The sequence below is a fragment of the Chiloscyllium punctatum genome, chromosome 11, assembly GCF_047496795.1.
Source record: "Chiloscyllium punctatum isolate Juve2018m chromosome 11, sChiPun1.3, whole genome shotgun sequence".
NCBI classification, from domain to species: Eukaryota; Metazoa; Chordata; class Chondrichthyes; order Orectolobiformes; family Hemiscylliidae; genus Chiloscyllium; species Chiloscyllium punctatum.
Genome location: NC_092749.1, coordinates 26,253,388 through 26,272,474, shown reverse-complemented (window position 1 = coordinate 26,272,474; position 19,087 = coordinate 26,253,388). Strand labels below are relative to the sequence as shown.

Here is a 19,087-nt window from a genome sequence, read left to right as displayed (position 1 = left end):
TTATGGCTGTCTTCTATAGTATTTATTCAGCCACATTTTTCTATTATTTGTTTATTGGCTCAACTTGAAATTTGTCACGAAGAACTGGAGGAATCGTTAACTCAAAATCAAAGAGACAAGGGGAAACTCAGTGGATATGAGGAGGTATTTATGTTTTACTTCATTAGTAACTATCTTCCTGATTTCATAAAGGGGTCAGGAACAATCTGCACAAACCATAAAGCAGCAGCATCGCCAAATTCTAGCTCATGAAGGCCTTGCTCATATTAACAGTAGGGCCTAATTAATAATTAGTTACCGATCAACACTTAGTCAAATTTACTATTTGTCCGACATGAGAAGTGGGAATTTGATGTTAACAGTCCTCTACAGACTTCCAGCATATAATGGAAGCAAAGAGGCTAATCATGGTACAGGTAGGGTTGTTCCATGATTATTGAAGGGGGCCAAAGGACTCTGTGCAAAGAAGCCTGAGTTAAAAAGATATAGTGATGCCTTCGTGAATTAATGGAATGCCATCCATTTTACCAGACAAAAACATTAAATAAACTTGTAGTTTGAGTAGTATGAAAGAAGCTGATTGACTATTCTTTGCTGATTTCTGGTACTACAAAAAAGTGCTGTTTTCTGTTATTAAAATTAAACAAATATGTGACTGTAGTTATTTACTATAATTCTAGTTTAAAATTTTAGAAGATGTGCAAATTATGGCCTACAAACCTGCACTGCAGATACTTGCACTCTGGTGCACAAAGTCAGTTCAGTTCTAATTTCCTTTATTATCAAGTTTGAATTTTGTGGGTTTGTAAGTTTGGAAAGGGCCATTCTTTGTGCTGTTGTCTTAGGGAAAAAACCTAAATTGTAATAGTAAAATCTATTTGTACTTGCAGCTTGCTATACTTACAAAATAACGGGAATACATACCTTTCTCAATGTTATATTGATAGCTTTTAGTTATTCGGATTAAAGTTGGATTTCCAAGGGAATTCTCCATCATTCATTGAAACTACACAGCACACTCATGGAAACTTCATCAAAATCAACATCTTTCCAGTATTTCCACAGATTTATTGCTGAAGTTACATGAGCAATTAGGACTACCTTGTTGGAAATTAAAGTCAGTTTCCTGTTCATCCAGATATTTAATAATTTTTTCTTCATGTAAAGATTTGATATCATAGATGTTAGACTAACTGGTCTACAATCACCTGTATTAGCTGTGTTCACCTTTATGAATGTGAGTAGTACAGTGGCCACTTTTGTCTTCTGGTATACATCAACTATTGAGGAAACTTTGAAATAATGTCTTGGCCTTGGATATTACTTCCCCTTTTCCATCAGGCTCTTTGAAAGTACCCCTGCAATTACCTGCAATCAGATGTCCTTTTAATTTTTCTACCATGTTCTTTTCACTCTTCGAGAAGACTAAAGCAAAATACTCATTAAGTATTTCCATAAATTTCAGTGTATATTAAAACTAATTCACTGTCGCCTTTTTTGATGGCAATGCACCTCACATTCATTAGTTACCTTTTTTACTAATATATTTGCAGTATATTTTTTAGATTCCTGTTACTCCCTGTCAACTTCTTTTCTCACATTCTTGTGTCACCAATTTAAATATAATAATCGTTCCACTCTTGTAAATCTCAATTTTATGTCAGAATTACTCTTTACCTGTACCTTCTCTGTAGCTGTAACATTATATTCTGCATTCTGTTCTGTTACCCTGATGTACGTACATTAGGTATGATAGGCCTGAATTGCACGCAAAACAATATTTTTCACTATGTCTCATTACATGTGACAATAATGAATTAAATCAAATCAACATTAAAAATCATAGCTATAGGATCCATGTGTCAATTGTTTTTTGTTTCTAACCACTTTGGTTATCTTGAAATATGAAATAGTTTTGTTTTGAAATTGTTTGTGTTTATTCTATAAATTAAGCAATGCAATTTTCATTTCCCTCTCATTTGTGCTAGTTCACCCTTTGTCTCCCTGAGATCTGATCTATTCCAATTCAGTGAGCTTGCTTTTGCACTCCTCATTTTTTCCACTCCTTTCTGAATCTTAAACAGTATTGTTATATAGTTGCTACTTTTAAGGATTCAATCACATCAATTCATTCGATTAATTACACAGAAACATAGAAAATAAGGGCAGGAATAAGCCATTCAGCCTTTTGAGTCTGTTCAACAATTCAATATGATCATTATCCTAAGAACTATATTTAACAAAAATGATTGTGGTCAAACATCTTCTGAATAAAAGTCACACCGGAATTGAAATGTAAACTCTGTTTCTCTCTCCTCACAAGCTTCCAGACCTGCTGAGTTTCTTCAGAATTCTGCGTGTTTGTTTCAGATCTTCAACATCTTTAGTATCTTTTAGTTAACTATCTATTTAACTACCTTTAACTTTTAGATAACTACTCCTTGAAAACGTTCAATGTTATGGCCTCAAACAATCCTGTGGCAGAGAGTTAAACAGATTCACCACCCTCTGAGTGAAGGCATTTCTTCTCTTCTTAGTCCTAAAAGACCTACCCCATATCATTAAACTGTGATCCCTGGTTATGCACTCCCTGGTCATTGGGAACATCCTTGTTGCATTTACCCTGTCTAGTCCTGTTAAAATTTTATAGATTTCTATGAAATGCCTTCACACTGTTTTAAACTTCAGTGAAGATTGTCCTAAGTGATTCCGTCTCTCTTCAGGCCTATCATCCCAGGAATCAGTCTGCAAAACCTTTGTTGCACTCCCTGTATAGCTAGAACATCTTCCTCTGATAAGGGGACCAAATACTGAACACACTGGCCCCAGATGTGGTCTCAGCAATATTCTGTACAATTGCAACAAGACATCCCTGCTCCTGTATTTGAATCCTGTCTTGAATTGTGAAGGCTAGCATGCTATTTATCTTCTTTACTACATGATGCACTGATAGGCATACTTACAATGACTTGTGATTTTGGCACCTCCCCCTTTCCCAATCTCTCACCCTTCAGATAATAGTCTACATTTCTGTTTTTGCTACCAAAGTGGAGAACCTCATATTGACCCCATCACAATACGTGATGATACTATGGCTTTAAGAGATGTATTTTGTTCTTGGTTTTTGAAAGGAGGTTTGAGCCATAGGTACCGAGCTGTCTCTTCCAACCTAATAAAGTAAACAGCTTGTGAGGCCTTGGTTTTTTTAAAAAATTGGAACAATGGAAGCAGCAGAAATGGGTGGAGTTAGGCTCCCACAGAACCAGGGTTTTAATTTAGTTTTCAGTTGTTGAGGATTGAAGTTGGTTGTTGGAAGCTGCCATACCTCTTTCTCTACCAGAATTTTCCCTTGGTGTTCGTTTTTCCTGGATTGTAAAAGCAACACATGTAAGACAATCTATTTTACTAAATTTTACTTTGTGAATGGTGTATTTATAGGATGTAACTGTATTGGAACAGTTGCTATTTAGTAGTTAAATAATCTGTTATTCTTTTAAGTTTTCCAATACAGTTAAAGTTATACAAATTCTTCTTTCTTTTGTTTGTACTTTAACTGTAAGATAAGAATAAAGTGTGTTTTGCTTAATGCCTAGTAGTGTCACCAGTCAAATTACACCTGGAACAGAGTACCTTACACTTGCCTTTAAATAAGATAAAAGTTAGGATCTAGGCTGTCTCCTTGATATATTTTGAGGGTGTCTGGTCTGGTCCATAGCAAATTTGGGGCTCTGGTCTAAGAGGCTAAGAGTTTCCTGAGTGTGGAAGCACTCACTCGGGATGGTTTACAGAAGGTGAGGAAGGAAAAGCTTTTGGAATTGACAAACAAGCTAAAGTTGGGGATTGGCTGTGTCTATGAAGAAAGGGCAGATAATTGCAGCAATAGCTCAGCAACTACAATTGCCAGAAATGTAATTGGAATAATTGGAAATGGCTAAAATTTAATTGCAAATGGAGTAGCTTGAATTAGAGACAAAAGCAAAAGCAGTAAAATAGTTTGAATATTAAAGAGAAATGAAACAATTTGAGTTATGATTAAAAACAGAAGGATAAAGAGAGAGAAGGGTGGGAGAAAGAGAGATTTTGAACTTTGGAAGTTGGAACTGAAAAATGAAGAGCTTAAAAATGTGTTGCTGGAAAAGCGCAGCAGGTCAGGCAGCATCAAAGGAACAGGAGAATTGACGCTTCGGGCATAAGCCCGAAATTTTACATTTCCTGAGGAAGGGCTTATGCCCGAAACATCGATTCTCCTGTTTCTTTGATGCTGCCTGACCTGCTGCACTTTTCCAGCAACACATTTTTAAGCTCTGATCTCCAGCATCTGCAGTCCTCACTTTCTCCTAACTGAAAAGTGAAGTTCAATTTAAAATGACGGAGGTAAAGGTAAATGGTGGGAGTAGTCATGAGGATAGTGATGAATCTTTGCCAAAGGATTCAAGGCAATCCAACAAATAATACAGGGCTATGACTTAGCTGTCCAATCTGAACTTGTAAAATCTACAATCTCATACATAAACTTAATAGAATTCTCTTTTAGAAAATACACATAATTATTACCTCATTGTATTGAGGTACAGTGGTCTATTTCTTTGTATGTTACATTCATAAACTTTATAAAATGCTCCTTTTAGTGTCCTTGCACCCAAAATAACCATCTTAATTTTTAGACCATCAAAGATTTGAAAAGGGCAAAATTCCAAATAGCACTTATTACATCTCAACAGAATGGCAAGTTTTGTGGGTTGAACCTGCTTCCAGTTTAGTGTCTTTAAAACTAATGGAAAAAATCATGGCAACTTGTGTTTTTAAATTTTACATTTTCTGGCATTTTGCATTGTTTATGCCATTCTTGGATAAATTACATAATCAGAATCTCACAACCTCCCATCCAAGAAAAAACTCCAGGTTATTATCTTATATCCTCCCTAATAAGATAGAGCAAAGAAATTTCAATTTAGAAAAATTTGGGATAAAAGTCCCAGGTTTGCCATTAACGCAAAAAGAGGTGGGAAGGCAAGTAGTGAGGATGACAAAGAGTCCATAGAGGAATGTAGACAGGTTCAGCGAATGGGCAAAAACTTGGCAAATGAAATATAATGTGGGAATATGTGAAGTTGTGCACTTTGACAGGAAGAATAGAGAAGCTGAATATTATTTACATGGAGAAAGACTGCAGAAAGCTACATAACTGTGAGATTTAGGAGTTCTTGTCCATGAATCACAAAAAGTGAGCATCCAAGGAAGAATGGGGAGGGATTCAGATTTACCAGGATGTTGCCAGGTATAGAAGGTTTGAGTTGTAAAGGAAGGCTGGATAAGCTGGGACTTTTTTAACTGGAGTGTAGGAGGTTAAGAAGTGACCTTATGGAGGTTGGAAAGTCATGAGGAGTGTAGATAGGATTAATAGTAGGTGTTTTTCCCCTCAGGTGAAGGATTTCAAGACTAGGACATATATTTTTAAGGTGAGAGGAGCGAATGTTCAAAAAGACATAAGGGGCAAATTCTTTATACAGTGGGTGGTTCACGTGTGGAATGAACTTCCTGAGGAAGTGGTGGATGCGGGCACAGTTACATAGTTTAAAAGGCATTTACATAGGTACATGAATAGGAAAGGTTTGTAGGAGTATCGGCCAGGAGCAGGCAGATAGGGCAGGTTTAATTTGGGATTATGCTCAGCGTGGACTGGTTGGATTAAAGTACTCCAGGACAGTTGGTTTCCAAACCTTTTGGTTTTGGAATCCCTTATTAATATTGAACGTGCTGCACCCATCATAAAAAGAAGTACTGAGCTAGGTTTCTTGTCAGCACAATACATGAAATGATAAAAATACTGATGATTGTGTTAAATCTGTTTTACCTACAGTGTCTCTAAACAGTCCTAAACTGCCTGCCATATTTATATAGCAGTTGTAACACATTAGTCATCCTATTGCACTTCATAAGAGAGTAGCAAAGTTTGACAATGAGCAGGCATTGAGAGAAAATTTAAAAGAGATGTAAAAGGCACTATTAAGAAAGAGGTTTGAAAATGAGGAACACTGGCAGGCTTAAAGGTGTTTAGGAAGTGAGTTGAAGAATGCCAAGTCTTAATAGCTCAAACCTCTGCTGCCAACAGTAGAGCAGATGGGAAGGAATATGTTCATTTGCTGAGAGATAAAAGTGTGAAGTGTATGAACTAGGTTGTGGCTTTGGATGACCTTAAAGACATATACTGAAGGGATGCCTTTGGAAGAGTAATATAGCATTTTTAAATTACTGCATTGAAGGATGGACATTGTGTTGCCAAGAAAAGAAGAAATAGATGAGCAAATGGTTATATGTTTGGATGAATTGTAATGGCCAGCAAAACTAGTGAGGAGGGCATTGGAGAAATTAAGTTTGAATGAGATCAACAAGGACTTCAGCAGTGTTGGCAGGTGTTCTCGCCAAACATGGCAGATGTAATAACAGATAACCTTGATATTGGGTAAAATGTAGAATTTGAAGCTTGCTAAAGGGTCAAACAAAGCTACCAGGAAAGATAAAAGTAATTGGATGAGCAAGAATCAAATTAAACTGACTTCAATCTTACAATTGTGGTTATTGCTCATCTGTTGTTGGTGGGATGTGAGTCAGTGCGTAATAGTATAGTGATTCTGGTTCTTGACTATAGGACTATGATTAAGGGAGACTGGTAGTTGAGAACAAGCGAGGCCCACATGAAAAGTTTAATATAGGTACCTGACAGAAAGGAAGAAGAATTGTGGAATTAAGTTGCCCTTTTACTTTAAACATCTCTCCAATGGGGGGCAGTTAAAATCAGATTCAAAGAGAATTACAGGAAGAAAGAGACAGAAAAAGAAAATTCAAAGAGATCAAAATAATCTTTTAAAATATTACAAAATACTTATTAATGAGTCATTCTTCATGTTGCTAGGCCACTGTGATCACCTCATTGAAAGTAATTGAGGCTAGGATTTGGATCAACCAAGAATTCAATCTGAAGTTGCACAATCTACAAACCACAATAATAAATATATATATATATGCATTAAATTGCTGAAATGTACTGTGAAATAAAATGGCTAAAGAGTTATTCCTATCATGTGTATCCAGCTTTTGATTCTCAGGAAAGCTTGTTGAAACACTTCACTTACTGTTACAGGAATTTGTCTGTTGAGCTTGCACTTAAAAAGATTTTGACTGTTAATTGTTCTCTGTTCATAAGTAATGGCTCTAGAAATGTACTTGAAAAAAGAACTGAGTGGAACTTATACTTAGGTTCTGTCAAAATCTTGCGAAGAATTGATTTAACACAGTTAATTTGAATATTCTTACTTCTTTGCCCAAAACTCTGCTCAACATTAGTCAATAACTTTTCTTAATCCTGCTGTACGCAATACCTTTGAGACCAGACTTATTTTGGCTGCTTTTAATTTATCTTCTGTAGCATTTTGTTCTTTTGTGTAGATTTCATCTTTATTTCTGCCCTTTTTCTTGCTTTAAAGCTAGATTATCTTCTGCATTTCTGTACTGATAGCTTACTGTGATTTTTTTTTCCCTTCAGTTTCCTGAAACATCTACTTCGTTTTTTTTGGTGTCCTCATTCTCTCAACTACACTAAAGTGCAAAGTTTGAGGTAATCAACAATAATCTATTTCTTCTCATACATATATGAAATTAATGGTCTTTGTCTTTCTCTGTGAAATTTTGTTGGTTACTTTAATGTCATACCTTTCCTCCTTACTATTTCAATCATGAATAATCCTAATTTTAAAAGAAAATACTGCAGGTGCTGCACATCTGAAATAAATAAGTCTGAAATTTTTGTTCTGAGTCATATGTGACTCAATCATAACTGTCTCCACAATTGCTGCAACATCTGTTGTGTACTTCCAGCCTTTCTAACAGAGTCATACAGATGTACAGCATGGAAACAGACCCTTCGATCCAACACATCCATGCTGACCAGATATCCCAACCCAATCTAGTCCTACCTGCCAGCACCTGGCCCATATCTTTCCAAACCCTTCCTGTTCATATACCCACCCAGATGCCTTTTAAATGTTGCAATTGTACGAGCCTCCACCACTTCCTCTGTCAGCCCATTCCACACACTCACCACCCTCTGCGTGAAAAAGTTGCCTGTTAGGTCTCTTTTATATCTTTACACTCTCACCCTAAATCTATGCTCTTTAGTTCTGGACTTCACTACCCCAGGGAAAAGACCTGGTCTATTTACCCTATCCATGCCCCTCATGATTTTATAAACCTCTATAAGGTCACCCCTCAGCCTCCGATGCTCCAGCGAAAACAGCCCTAGCCTATTCGACCTCTCCCGATAACTCAAATCCTCTAATCCTGGCAACATCCTTGTAAATCTTTCCTGAACCCTTTCAAGTTTCACCACATCCTTCCGATAGGAAGGAGATCAGAATTGCGCACAATATTCCAAAAGTGGCCTAACCAATGTCCTCTTTATTTTACGAATTCCATAAGACCATAAGACATAGGAGCGGAAGTAAGGCCATTCGGCCCATCGAGTCCACTCTGCCATTCAATCATGGCTGATGGGCATTTCAACTCCACTTACCCGCATTCTCTGCGTAGCCCTTAATTCCTTATGACATCAAGAATTTATCAATTTCTGCCTTGAAGACATTTAGCGTCCCAGCCTCCACTGCACTCTGCGGCAATGAATTCCACAGGCCCACCACTCTCTGGCGAAGAAATGTCTCCGCATTTCTGTTCTGAATTTACCTCCTCTAATTCTAAGGCTGTGTCCACGGGTCCTAGTCTCCTCGCCTAACGGAAACAATTTCCTAGCGTCCACCTTCTCCAAGCCATGAGTTCATTACACTTTTGCTTGGGGTCTTCTTGGGAAATACTTTGTGGAATAACTATCAATAGACGCAAGTTTCTTTTCTTCAGTTTGAATATTCTGAAGTTGTTCAGTTAATAGTTTGAGGGTCATAACTGAAGGTATGAAGAGAAATGAGTTGTTCTATAAGATAAGAAACTGTATTTTCACTTCCAGAAACTGAATGTGAAGCCCATAAAAGAATGGGATAGGAGACTTCTGAGCTAGCTGTAAATGTTCTTTCTTAAATGTGTTGGATAGACCAATCTTTTTTGAAATTAATTCATGTGAAATTAATTAATTCTGGAAAGGCCAATATTTATTGCTCATCCCTAATTGCCTGAAAGAAGGTGGCAGAAAACCACTTTCTGAATCACTCCTCTGTTTGTGGTGAGAGTAATCCATTGTGCTGTTAAGAGGAATGGGGCAATATAAGGATTTTGACCCAACGATAAGATGAAATAGTCATACATTTCAAAATTAAAGCTGATGTGTCATTTGGAAGTTAACTTGGAGGTGCTGGTGTTCCTGTGCAACTGTTGGTTTGTCCTAGGTGGAAGAATTCATGAACTTGGGAAATGCTGTCAAAGAAGGTGCTACAGTGCCTTTTGTAGATGGCACACAGTGCAACCACAGAGTGGTAGAGGAAGTAAATGTTTAAGGTGGTGGATGCTACTCAAATCAGTTGATTTATCCAGGGTAATGCTGAGTTTATGGTATTAGGAATTAGAGAAGAGTTACAACACAGAAGGCATTTGGTCCATCCAACTCTCTGCAGCAGCAATTAAGCTACTCCCCCAAACCTTGCCCTTTCCCCGTAACCCTGAAAATGATATTTTAACTTCAGCTGCTCATTCAATATCTGTTTGAAAGTCACAAGTCAAGCTGCTGCTACTACCCAGGCCATAAATTCCTGTAAAAGAGAAGCATTTTGTTTTGTCAATTAGCTTAACTTAGTAACCTCTGATGCTTATGCCAATGGAATAGATTCTTTGTACAGGTATTTGCTTTGTTGAAGTTCCTCTTGTTTCTGAATACCTCTGTCAAATCTCTTCTTGACCTTCTATTCTCTAAGAAGCTCTAACTTCTCCCCATTGTCTTCATGAGTGAAGTCCCTCAGTCCTCAACCCTGGGATCATCCTTGTTAATCTTTCTGCTCTCACTGTCTAAATCCTTCACATCCTAGAATCAGGCACATTTAGACCAGACCAATGTCTTATAAATATTCATCATAACTCCTTTGCTTTTGTACTCCATAACTCAACTTGTAGAGCTTGGGATCCAAAATGCCTTTAATCATTTCCTCAACCTACCACTGCACATATGGCTTCAATTGCCTCTATTCTTGCACTGCCTTTTGGAACTGTGTTCATCCAGGCACACAGAGAGTTTTCCATCATAATCTTAACTCTTACCATGCTGACAGAAAGACTTAGTTGGTGAGTCCCTTGTCACAGAATACCCAGCTTCTGAACTGCTCTTGTACTTAAACATTTTTGTAGCTGGCTCAGTCAAGTTCCAGATAAATAGTGACCACCTACACTGCCCCCTCCCCCCCAATGCCCGGGATGTTGATGGTGGGATTATTGGCTCGTGCATTCACGATGCAAATGTTACATGCCATCATATTGGTCCAAAACTGAATATCATTATGTCATGCTACATGAATGCACAGATTGCTTCATTACCTGAGAGTTGCAAATGAACTTAAACATTACAATCAACAGTGAGTATCTCCACTTCTAACCTGATGGTGGAGCGAATCTAACTGATGAATCGGTTGAACGTTGGGCTTGAGGAACTCCTGTAGTGCTATCGAATAACAAACAGAAATTTATGGAAAAATGCAGCAGGTCTGGCAGCATCAGTGGCGAAAAAGCAGAGTTAAAACATTCGGGTCCAGTGACCCTTCTTCAGAACTGGTTGTAGCTAGAACAAAGTTAGTACATATGCTGAAGATGAGGTGGGGAGGGAGAGAGGAGTAAACGATAGGCAAAAATAGAGCCCAAATAGAGAGAGAACAATTGTTGGGCACACAAAGAAATGGGTAAAGGTCAACCCAGGAGAATTGATAGCTGCTAATGGGGATCATTGTGGCTGACAATGGGTTGTTTGTTGTGGCAGCCATGTGATGGCAAGACCTGGTGTGGGGACTTTGGGTAAAGACATAGGAGTAGGTGCTCAGGTCCTATAAGTATTAAACTTGATATTGAGTCCTAAAAGCTACAGGTCCCCAAACAAAAATGAGATGCTGTTCTTCCAGCTTGAATTGAGGTTTACTGAAGCACTGAAGCAAGCCTGAGACAGAAATGTTGGCAAGGAAACATGGTGGTATGTTGGAGTGGCAGGCAGCAGGCAGGTCAGGGTCAGTTTTGCACAAAGAACGTTAGTGTTATTCCAAACATTCGCCGAATCTGTGTTTTGTCCCCCCAACGTAGAGCATGAATACAATAGACCAGATTGAGTGAAGTGCAGGTAAATTGCTGCTTCACTTGGAAGGTGTGTCCGTGGCATTGGATCGTGAGGAGAGAGGACAAAAAGGGCAGGTGTTACACCTTCTGCAGTTGTAAGGGAAGGTACCATAGAGGTGTGAGGAGGTGTTGGGAATGGAGAAGTGAACCATGGTGTCCTGGATGGCACTGCCCCTGCAGAAGGCTGACAAGGGTGGGGACTGGTGATGGCATCCTGCTGGTGCTGGCAGAAATGGCAGCTGACGATCCTTTGGATATGGATGCTGATGAGGTGGAAGTGAGTTCCAGGTGAACCCTATTGCTGTTGTGGAATGGAAGAGAAAGGCTGCGGGAGATGGGTGGGACATGGCTGACAGTCCTGTTGACCTCCGAGATGGGGAATCTTGGTTGAGGAAGAAGGCGGACATTTCAGAGGCTCCCCTGTAGAAGCAGATGTGATATGTACAAAGAAACTGGGAGGATAGAATAAAGTCTTTTCAGGAAGCTGGGTGTGAGGATGTACAGTCAAGGTAACTGTGGGAGTCAGTGGATTTGTAGTAGATATTGGTGACCAGTGTTTCCCCAGAAATGGAAACAGAGATTCAAAGGAAGGGAAAGGAGAAGTCAGAAATGGACCAAGTGAAGGAGAGAGCAAGGTGGAAATTGGAAACAAAATTGATAAACATTTACGATTCTGGGTGAGAGACAGAAGCAGCAAATATGATGTCATCAATGTATCAGAGAAGGAGTTGTGGGTGGGACCCTGAGTAGGTCTGGAACAAGGAATGTTCCACGTACTCCACAAAGAGGCAGCCATAACTGGGGGCCATGTGGACCCTTATCCACAACTTTGGCCTGAAGAAAGTGAGAGGAGTTATGTGAGATGAGTCTGTTTCAACTCCAAGGACTGCAGACTACAACATGATTTCATTCATTTTGGTCACAGTCAAGCAGTGTAGATTCAGCAAGCTACATCAGATGATGACCACCTGCAATAGCTCAAAAAATTATCATCAACAGGTCACAGAGTCATACAGCATAGTGGCCTGACTGCATCCAACAAGTACTTGAGCTAGTGTTCTTTATGGTCATTCAATGACAAACAAGGACACTCCAAGAATGAAATCTTCAAAGCTAAGTAAGTTGTGATTCTGCAAGCTCTATGTCAAGACATGGTAGGCCATATATAGGGCATATATGTAGGTCACATGGGTGTGCACAGGTTTCTTTCAGAGCTACAGAATAAGATTGCGACTGATATTTTCCATGTCTAAGGACGTGATTACATTCTGGTGACTGACAATTTCAGCAAATTACTTTTCATATTACAGATCAAAGGTACCAATAGTGCAACAGCTTTTGATAATTGACTGCCATATTCAATATGATTGGTATTTCTCATTTGTGTCTGGCACACAATACACTAATGCTTTTTTCCAACACATGTGCAGGTAATGGGCCGTTCAATATTTTGCTTCCTTTTCCCAACTACCCTCAGTCAAATGGTGTCATAGAATGCACTGTTCGTACTATTAAATCTATGATCATTTAATGTAAAGTTTCTTGCTAAGACTTTCAGATAGCTATGTTAAATCTATGTCTCCTCCTCAAAACAATGGTTTAGCCTCACTGACAGCTTACATTTTGGGAAATTTCTCTCTCACACTCTCATTACCAAACCACATATGCATGATGCATTGTTGGCAAGAAGGGAGAAAATGGCACATCACCTTGGTAATTGGGTCATCCCAGGCTGAACTAAGAACAAACTGTAAGAGTTCAAGATTTTTATATGTGCACATGGGTTATTGGAAGTTGTGTCCAGCCTAGATTACATGATGATGTAATGAACAATGATCAATTCCTACAAGGATATAAACATCATATCTAAATGGCATATCATCAGCCACCTGTCATATAGGATGATGACTTGTACACTGAAGATATCATGCTAGATGCAACTACACATGAACAACAAATGATACACATCCATCTGTAATAGGTAGCACACCACAGATTGAAGGTACACTACCATGTAGTGGTATTTTGGTATTTTATCATTCTTCCATCATTGCATTATCTGGATGTATCAAAAAGGGGTTCCATTCTTGAGAGAGAAAATGGGGTTGGAAGGAGGTTGTGTTATGGCACAGATTCTAGGCCTGTACCTTTAAGACAGTTATATGACATCATAACATGTAATTCAGTGTACATATGCCCATCTCGCTTTCAGTCCTTTTGTGTAATGGAGTCAGTGTAGTCAGTCAGTATATCTGTGTAATGTGTAGTAACATAAGTAATCAGAGAACTCAGGCTATGTCTGTAGAGCTATATGTCTGTGACATGGTAGTTATGTAAATAGTTAGTGTTGCAACTAAATTCCAAGATATGAGACTCTAAAAAAGCCCAATTTTCTTGGTGTATATTTTCTAATAAATAAAAAAAATCAAAATTTATGAATTAGATCGTTCCAAAATTAACACCTGTTCTACTGTTACTTTAGCTAAAAGTCTAATAGATCTCGTTTCAATTTTCTCATATAATCTGTATATCGTTTTTTTAAATCTACAAAGCTTAGTTTTCTGTAGGCCTATGGCTCAGAAAATTATGTTTTATTGCAAAAATAACCCAGTATTCAAAGAGTTAACCAGTCGTTTGACATCTACAGATAATAGAAGAAGTTAAGCAAAAAGATTTCTTCACATTTAAAGTTCCTCACTTCAAAGATCTTGGCATGTGGAAACTTGTAATAAGAAAGCTTTCAACTATAACATGTTAATCCATAGAGTGTCGTTAGAACATGAATAAAGCCAAAGGATCTGTTAACTTTTTCCTTTATAAATCATATACATTTGCAATAAATTTTAATTGATGGTGAGGGATATGTTTCATGATCACAGTTTTTGTAATTAGTTAATTCTTTTTTATCTCCTTTCCCCACCTGACCACGATCACCCCAAAAAGAAATTCAGTACACTATGCAAGTACTGATGGTGTAGATACTGTAGAACAAGTAAAGTACTGTTTGTTGTATGAGCATGCCAGCTCATTGTGGTGTATAAGCTACTGCTCATGATGAAAGTTGCTGTCACCATCATCTTTATGTATAAGAAACTATAATGCTTATTTGGTCTGTTGAGGTAGACGAAAATCTTTTCATGGTCGAGTTAGAAAAGTCTGTTGTAGTTAACAAGACAGAATTGAACGTTACAGCAACTGGTTACAGGTTACACTGATGTGATGATCTTCATCAAGAGATCCAATCACAGACCCAGTGTGTGTGCAAACATATTGCAAGATACTAACTATTTCAAGCTTCTCCAACAGGCCCAGGTGGAAACCAAGTGCACACAGTCTGCAAAAATCCATAAGGTCATAATTAGCACAAAAGAAAATATTTATGATTGTTGGAGGTTGAACATATCAGTCCAAGGGCATCTCTGCACGCGTTCCAAGGGTAGTGTCCTAGGCCCAATAGCCTCCAGCTTTTCATCAATGACTTACTTCCATCTAGAGATCAGAAGATTTCACAATGTTTAGAACCATCCGTGATTCCACAAATGCCAAAGTAATTCAGTTCATAAGCTGAAAGAACTGAACAACCTCCAGCCTTGGGCTGATAAGTACCGAGTAGAATACATGCCACTCATTATCAGGCAATGACCATCTCCAATAAGTGAGAAACTGAGCAGCATCCCTTGACCATAAATGGCATTACTATCACTGAATTCTCTACTATCAACATACTGGAGTTGCTACTAACCAGAAATTGAACTCGGCCAGCCATTTCAGAACTGTGACTACATGTCAGAGGCTATGAATTCTGCAGCAACTAACTCATTCCTGACTACCCAATATCTGTCACCAACTTGCAAGGCACAAGTCGGGAGTGTGATGGATGGATGCAACTCCAACAACACTTGATGACTTGACATCATCCTGGACAAAGCATCCTACTTGATTGGCACCTCACCCACCACCTTCAACAATCAGTCTCTATTCCATCAGAGCATAATGGCAGTAAGTGTGCCATTTACAAGATGTACTATCGTAACTCACCAAGCTTTTTTGGGTGGAACTTCCAAGTTCACAACCTCTAGAATTTAACAAGTGCAGCAGATGCATGGGAAGACCACCACCCAGAAGTTCCCCTACCTAGGGAGACAGTGATGTAATGGTATCATCACTGGATAGTAATCCAGAAACCCAGGCTAATGCTCTGGGTAAATGGATTTATATCTCAGCGTGGCAGGTGGTGAAATTTGAATGAATGAAAATCTGGAATTAAAGGCTAACTTAATGGTGACCATGTAACCACTGTCAGTTGTTGTAAAAACCCATCTGTTTCACTAAAGTCTTTCAGGGAAGGAAATTGTTCTTCATACCTGATCTAGCCTACATATTACTTCAGGCCCACAACAAAGTGGTTGACTTTGAACTGGCTCTAGCAAGCCGGTCAGTTCAAGTAGCAATGAGAGATGGCAATAAATGCGGCCACACACACGCCAGCTTTTGAAGTAGATCACCTTTCCTTCACTGAGTCAAAGAACTTGAACTCACATTCTAGCAGCAGTAGGGTGTCCCCACACTTCAATGACTGCAGCAGTTCAAGTAGGCAGCTCATCATCACATTTTCCAAGACATTTGCCATGGTTTACATGGACTTTAGCCAGGTTTTTGATTAGATCCCACAGGTCGCATCTGTAAAGAAAATAACATCCTATGAGATCCAAAGCAAAGTGACACATTGGATCCAAAATTAGCTGATCACTATTCTAGCTAGAATTCTTCTTGAAGGATGAATTTTGCTAAGAGTGTGGGATGGGAATCCAGGGTGATTATGAATATGGGTATGATGAAGCTGTTCTGATGACTTTTATCAAAAACATATTTCTTTTTAGACACTGTTCCAGCGTATATTTTAAGCATTGCACAGAAAATGCAAGAGAAATTTATTTGTTTAAACTGCTTATCTCTGCTTAAATGGGTGATAGCTACTATTCTCATTAAAACTTTCTGATAATTCAGGCACTTTTACAGGATGTGTACTTACACTCAGGTGGCTCAATCCCATACAATAATATGGCTGGTAGATTAAATTTTTGTAATGCTCTTAGTGCAAAACTCAGAGTTCTCAAATGTCTTGCCCTGAAGGTTTAATTCATCACTTTGACAGCACAGCACAACATCAATCATAAAGGAGAGTTATAAAATAATTCTGTGGAACAGTTCCACACATTTATTAACCCTGTATTTTCAGAAAATGAAAGTTTCAACTAATCAGGATTAACCTGGGGTGAACATTAATCACCTTTCCCTTTCAATAAGATGAACTGCAAAAATCTTATGTAAAAACCTTCAGGTTGTGGGATGAAAAGCTACTTGTATTGGTTTCATGGATGTTGGCTCAGTTACAATTAAAAGAGGATGTCAATAATTTATTTTTAAAACTCTTAAGTCTTGTTATTTTTAAAGGGCATATCTGGTGTGAATGGCCATGACATCTCCTTATCCCTGCATGTTTGCTCCCCTATAATTATTTTTGTGAGGTTAACTTCCCCCTCATTATAATACAACCTGTGTGTGTGAAAATTTGGCATTGTAAACCTGACCAACAGTTTGATTAACTCAAGAGTGGGCAATGTGTCTGATAGCTAAATGGATCCTGGTTCCATTAAACCAAAAGGAATACTTGGTGTGACTAAACTTTGATTTCAAGAACACTCAATAATTATAGAAAAAAAATTTACTAAATCAACATGAAACATTTAGAAATAGGAATTTGTGGAAAATCTTCCTTTGAGAATGTTTCGGAAGATTTGCTACATTATTACATTATTACTCCTCTTTGTATTGCAAAGTCAAGTTAAACTTATCTTCATTAGACAATGTTTCAAGATGTGATTCATAGGAGATGGGGTGGAATGGACAAGTGAATTGCGGATGAATGACCAAAATGTTTGTGTTAAGCTAGACATTGCATCTCAATGATAATGTCATATTATAACCAGTTTATAAGAAGCTAAGCACAAAACAAATCAAGCTTGCTTCACCACATGGCCTCAACTTTAATTTTTTGTGTACTATCAATGCCCTTTGTTCCCCTTGGCAAACAACCCACCCAATTCAGCCTTAAAAATGTTTAATGACTCAGCTTCCAGTGCAGTCCAGGGAACAGAATTCCACAGGCCAGTGGCTCTCTGAGAGTAAAAGAAAAGTCCTCAGCTCTATGTTAAATGGGAGAACCTTTATTTTAAACTGTGTTCACCTGGTCCTAGTCTTTCCTATAAAGGAAAATGTCCTCTTAGCATCTACTCTGTCAACTTCCATCAGGATCTTAAATGTTTCAACAAAGTGTAATTACAGTAGTCAAGTGAAAAAGTGAGAATATATGCCAATCATAGAGATTTAAGCAAATCCTTAGAACGACATTTTTTTTGTTGGCTAAAGAATCATCTGCCTCACTATACCCTCATGGTAGATTCTCAATTCATTTACGATGTGGTTTTGCATTTCTGTGCTACAGTTTGGAGTGCACCAGTACCACTCATGGTAATGCTACTGTCAGAATATTTTACACTTGGGGCGGGGTGGGGGGGGGTGGGCAGCACCTAGATCATGGAATAAGCCAGGGTGCATCTCAAGGCTCCTCATTTGTTGTCTTACTGCCCATGCACTTTACACCTTCTTAGATGCTCACAGCATCTTTGTCTTGTCTTGCCTTTTTGCTCTTTGTCACTTCAGCCAGAGTTTAAAGCTTCACAGTACTTCTGTCTTGCCTTACTGCATAGCACAGATCAAAGCAAGGCAGCTTGTTATGATTGTCAGTAATAATCAGTCAAAACGTGAACATGTTGCTAAACGGCACTAAAATATGCAACATATGCGGCAAACACACTGCATGTACTTGAACCAAATGGTCATATAGCAAACGCTATGAAGAGTAGTTCACAGTCAAACCAAGGGAAGCAGCTTTTAGTTGGGGGTCCTGAGAGTAAAATACATCATCCACTATTAATCCAAGAGCTCAGACATGTCTGACAGGCTCAGAGGTGTTTATCTCTACTGTCTAGAGTGTAGGCCATGACCAGCCTGCAGGTCCACGAGAATCAGACTGGGATTTGTGATAAATTAGTCAGGGATTGCGCACATATCAGGGGTCTGGTCAGTCATCAGTTAGGACAGAGATAGTCAAGGGAGCGTTATGAGAGGCTACAGCTGTGGTGGGGAAGTTAGTTGTGGATGTAGGGAACAATATTTGTAACAGGGGCAACTCGATATATAGGGGAGTTGTCAGTGCATTGGAAGACATGGGTTACTGTAGGAAAGGGGGCATCAGCGGTCACAACCACCCTAGCTACAATTTGGAACAGTGCAGCTCAATAGTTGTTATGACTAAGCTGTAGGTTACACTGAGCATTGGGGAAGAGTAGCAATCCCTTAGACAAGGCTCTAAAATATGAAGAGGCTAAGATTTGGTAACCTGTGAAGCTTAGTTCCTAAATAGCAATATATTTATGAATTTGCAATGACATGTGAGCCATGCCACTCTTGCACTCTGAAAAGAATTTATTTTGGTTTCCCCTCTCACTAAGTGACTGGCGAAGGGAACTCATGGATGGAACTCATAATATGCTGCTGGGCTTTGAAAATGCCATCACTGGCACTCTTGGGAGGTCCTGGCAGTGATGAGGACTTTTATCTCTAGCAAGAAGATATGAAGAGCGGGGCACTCTAGACAGATGATGTTTAGGTAATGAAGTGAGTTGCAGAGAATAATTTGAAAAATCTCATTAGCACT

General features: G+C 38.7%; 1 protein-coding gene across 4 annotated transcripts in view; it reads left to right on the top strand.

Moving 5' to 3' along the window:
* edaradd (EDAR-associated death domain) overlaps positions 1 to 19,087 on the top strand; it is a 56,206-nt gene that overhangs the window by 2,596 nt on the left and 34,523 nt on the right. For 2 of the 4 annotated variants that reach the window (XM_072580525.1, XM_072580524.1), the window contains exon 2: positions 83 to 144. The exons of the other annotated variants lie outside the window; for them this stretch is intronic. In XM_072580525.1, the coding sequence (XP_072436626.1) occupies positions 83 to 144 (62 nt within the window). The remainder of the gene's footprint in view (positions 1 to 82; positions 145 to 19,087) is intronic. 4 annotated transcript variants of the gene reach the window in all.